The following is a 4292-nucleotide window of genomic DNA, read 5'->3' on the forward strand; positions in this document are numbered from 1 at the left end:
TCTAAACACAAACCTGCTCCTCCCTCTCCTGCTCAGAACCTGCCTTGAGCCCCGCCCAGGGTGGCTCAGGAGACTGGAGCATCTTCTTGTGCACCAGGTCACGGGTTTGATTTCCAGGCACGGCAAATACCTCGGTTTCAGGCTCGATCCCCAGTTGGAGGCAACCGATTGATGTTTCTCTCTCTCTGTCTCTCTCTCTCTCTCCCTTCCTTCCGCTCCATCTTCAGCCATAGTTTCTGCCAGTGGCCCCTTCTGGGAGTCCAGGCATAGCTAACAGTTCGTCTAGCCCAGGGGTGGGCAAACTTTCTGACTCGAGGGCCATAATGGGTTCTTAAACTGGACCGGAGGGCCGGAACAAAAGCATGGATGAAGCGTTTGTGTGAACTAATATAAATTCAAAGTAAACATCATTCCATAAAAGGGTACGGTCTTTTTCTTTTAGTTTTATTCATTTCAAACGGGCCGGATTTGCCCACGGCTGTCTAGCCCCAAAAGCAGCCCCTGCATTTCCCTGCCTCTGAGCCTTTGCACATCTGCTTCTTCTCACCCGAAGGCCTATCCCCTTGACACAGAATTAGCAAATATTTGTGGAATGAGTGCCAAGTAGGATTTTGGTGCATGTCTGTCCCTTTCTTGCATAATGTCTGCGTGAGGGTGACATGTTATATGGGACAAAGTGTCCATCAGATTTGGAGGGAGGCTGCACACAGAAATCTCAACAGCTCCAAGCATCTGAGAGGCTGACGCTGTGAAGGTCATTCATTCAGTCAACAAACATTTGCCCAGCATCTGCTAGTGGCCAGCCCAGTGTGGGGTGGCACTGACCAAGACAGCCACAGCCCTGCCCTCAGTACAGGAGTAGGACAGACCAGTCCCAGACAGGGATGACCCAGAGTGGCCTCACTACCGTAGGTAGGTTAGCTTGCTGCTGGGGTCCGGCCGATTGGGACTGGGTGAGAGGGCCTGACCCGCCCTGGAGCTCTCCCGCAGTCCCTCCCTGGCTGGCCGGCCCCCATCAGCTCCGATTGCTGGCCAGGCTGAGGGATCCCACCTGCGCATGAATTCATGCACCGGGCCTCTAGTGTAGGTATAAATACTCTCCCCTCCCTCCAGGGTTCCCCTTCTCCCTGAGCTCTCGCTTCCCCTCCATTCTTGCCCACCCAAGCGCATCACTCCAGCTTTTCTCCCATCTTCTGCCACATCCAAACTTCTCCCTCTTCCGGATTATTCCCACCAGCATGCGAACCTGCCAAATCGCGCCCCTCTTCCCGGTCCACGCGTTGCCTGTCTCTTATCATCCCACTCCCCTTCCCTCAACCTTCTGAGACAAGACTGTCTCCACTGGTTCTCCTTCCGGACCCTCGGCACCCACTCCAACTGGGCCCCTGTCCCCACCATGTCACCCCAACCACTTTGGTCACCGATGACTTCCATGTTGGTCAAGTCAGTGCTGTATTCTCAGCACCTCCCAGCAGCAACCAACACACCGGTCACCCTGTCTCCTGGCAACGCTCTCACCTGGCTTGTAAGGCCTCCCCTCTGCCCCTGGCTTTCCTCCTACTCCGTCCAGTTCTCATCACTGCCCATCTGCTCTGCCTCTTAGTTTTGGGTGCCCCAGGGAGCCCTTTGGGGTGATTCAGAATGTGCTCCTCTTCTCCAGTTATACCCATTCCCAAGGTCATTTCATCTAGTCTTGTGATGTTAAGTGGCATTGAGCCCTTGCCCGTGTGGCTCAGTTGGTTGGAGCATCGTCCCATTCATCAAAAGGCTGTGGGCTCAGTTCCCGTTCAGGGCACATACCCGGGTTGTGGGTTCAATCCTTGGTCAGGGTGCATATGGGAGGCAATTGATTGATGTTTCTCTCTCACATTGATGATTCTCTCTCTCTCTCTGAAATCAATAAAGAGTAAATAAACAAATAAATGGCGTTGAGATGTCGATGCTTAAACATGCATCTCCACATTAACATTCCCTCCGAACCCCAGAGCAGCACACTCAGCTGCATACTTCTCACCTTGGACGCCTAATTGCATCTCAAACTTAAAGTGGCCAAAGCTAAACTCCTGTCTGTTTCCCAACAACCTGTTCCTCTCTCAGTTCAACCCCATCTCAGTAGTTGCAGCTCCATTCTTTGAGGGGTTCTGGTAAAAAATCTTGTAGTACTATATGTTGTGAGTCCAGTATCGCTCTCATACCAAACCCCAAAGATATTACAAGAAAAGAAAACTACAAACCAATATCCCTCATAAACTTGGACACAAAGACCCTCAACAAAGTATTGGTAAATCAAATCCAGAAAAAAAAAAATATATATATATATATATATAATTAATTCAGAGTTGTTTCAATATTTGAAAAAATCAATGTAATTTACCATATAAACAGACTAAAAAAGAAAAAGCATATGATCAATAAACAGAAAAATTATTTTACAAAAATCAACCCCAGCCCAGCCAGTGTGATGTTCACTCTGACCACTCAAACATCATATTGAATTTCCTAGCCAGTGCAATAAGACAAGAAAAAGAAATAAAAAGTATACAGATTGGAAAGGCAGAAATAAAATGATCTGCTCACAGATGGCATGATTGTCTACAAAGAAAATCCCAAAAGACCCAGCTAGTGTGGCTCAGTGGTTGAGGGTTGACCTATGAACCGGGAGGTCATGATTTAATTCCCATATGCCGGGTTTTGGGCTCGATCCCCACTGTGGGGTGTGGAGAAGGCAGTTAATCAATGATTTTCTCTCACCATTGATGTCTCTCTCTCTCTCTCTCATCTTCTTCTCTGAAATCAATAAAAATATATTTTTAAAAAAGAAAGAAAACCACCAGGGAGTTTGGATTTTGAGTGACAGCTCATCCTTCCCCTGCCTTGATGCCCTGCCAATAAGCTGGTTTAATGTCCCCGCTGCACAGTTCAGTGTCTAACGTTTGGTCACCTGGACAGTTTCAGGGACTCTCTGGTTCAGGAACAATGCTTCCTACCCCAGGGCCTTTGCACTGGCTCCATCTTCTCCCCAGAAACCCCTTCTCCAGGTATCCCCATGACCCGCACCTCCATCAGGTCCTTTCTCACTGTTGCCTTCTTAGCGACACCGTCCCTTGAATACTCTACATAAAAATTGGAACCCACACATCCTCAGGGCTGCTTGTTCTCCTTTCACAGTTTATTTTTCTCCTTAACCCTTACAGCCATTTTGACACACTACATTTTATGTATTTATCTTTTCTTCACACCTGCCTCCCCTCACCCTAGTGAACATGAGGGTAAGGTCTTTTCATTTTGTAAATCTATTTTGGTCACTGCTTTCCTCCCAGCACCTGGAAGATGCCTGGCAACAGAGGTGATCAATGAATCCTTTTCTTTTAATTTTTCTTAAATATATGTATATATATTTTTTTAAAAAAATATATATATTTTATTGATTTTTTACAGAGCGGAAGGGAGAGAGATAGAAAGTTAGAAATATCGATGAGAGAGAAACATCGATCAGCTGCCTCCTGCACATCTCCCACGCGGGATGTGTCCACAACCCAGGTACATGCCCTTGACCAGAATCGAACCTGGGACCTTTCAGTCTGCAGGCCGACGCTCTATCCACTGAGCCAAACTGGTCTCGGCTATATATTTTTTATTGATTCCAGCGAGGAAGGCAGAGAGAGATAGAAACATCAATGATGAGAGAGAATCATTGACCGGCTGCCTCCTGCACGACCCCTACTGGGGATGGAGCCCGCAACCTGAGCATGTGCCCTTGACTGGAATTGAACCCGGGACCTTCCCGTCCGCAGGCCAATGCTCTACCCACTGAGCCACACCAGCTAGGGCAATGAATATGGTTTGAATGAATGAATCAGGGCGCTGATGGGGGGTGTCAAGAGGCTGTAGAGATCCAGTGTAAGCCCTGAACCAGGCTGGGAGGAGAGGGAGGGCTTCCGGAAGGAGAGAGCGTCTGAGGGGACCAAGTCACGCACACAATTCCCAGTCTAGAAGGAGCCCCTTGGCAACAGGTAAGCGGGAGCGCCCACCGCCCACCCAGCTCCGAGCCCCGGCTCACCTCGTGTGCATAGGCCTTGCCGATGCCACTGGTGGCTCCTGTCACCACTGGAGCGGAGAGAAGGAGGATGAGCAGGGGGTGTGGCCTGACACTGCCCAGCCCCTCCCGCAGGGGGCCCTCGCCTGTCATCTATCTTGGTTCCCGCGTCCCTGCGGGCCCCCAGCTCCCCACCGGGCACAGGGCCCTGGCCGCTCACCTGCCCAGGCTCCGTGCGCCCTGAGCCAAGGGGCCC

At 49.9% G+C, this 4292-nt stretch overlaps 1 protein-coding gene across 1 annotated transcript in view; it reads right to left on the bottom strand.

Moving 5' to 3' along the window:
- Nucleotides 1-4287, bottom strand: part of LOC102758451 (very-long-chain 3-oxoacyl-CoA reductase-like) — a gene marked incomplete at its 5' end in the record, with an annotated part of 12813 nt that extends 8526 nt beyond the window's left edge. The window contains 2 exons of the mRNA XM_006759550.2: nt 4061-4107; nt 4257-4287. Coding sequence (XP_006759613.2) covers nt 4061-4107; nt 4257-4287 — 78 coding nt within the window. The remainder of the gene's footprint in view (nt 1-4060; nt 4108-4256) is intronic.
- Nucleotides 4288-4292: the final 5 nt, after the last annotated feature.

This window comes from Myotis davidii, unplaced genomic scaffold, assembly GCF_000327345.1.
Source record: "Myotis davidii unplaced genomic scaffold, ASM32734v1 scaffold796, whole genome shotgun sequence".
NCBI classification, from domain to species: domain Eukaryota; kingdom Metazoa; phylum Chordata; class Mammalia; order Chiroptera; family Vespertilionidae; genus Myotis; species Myotis davidii.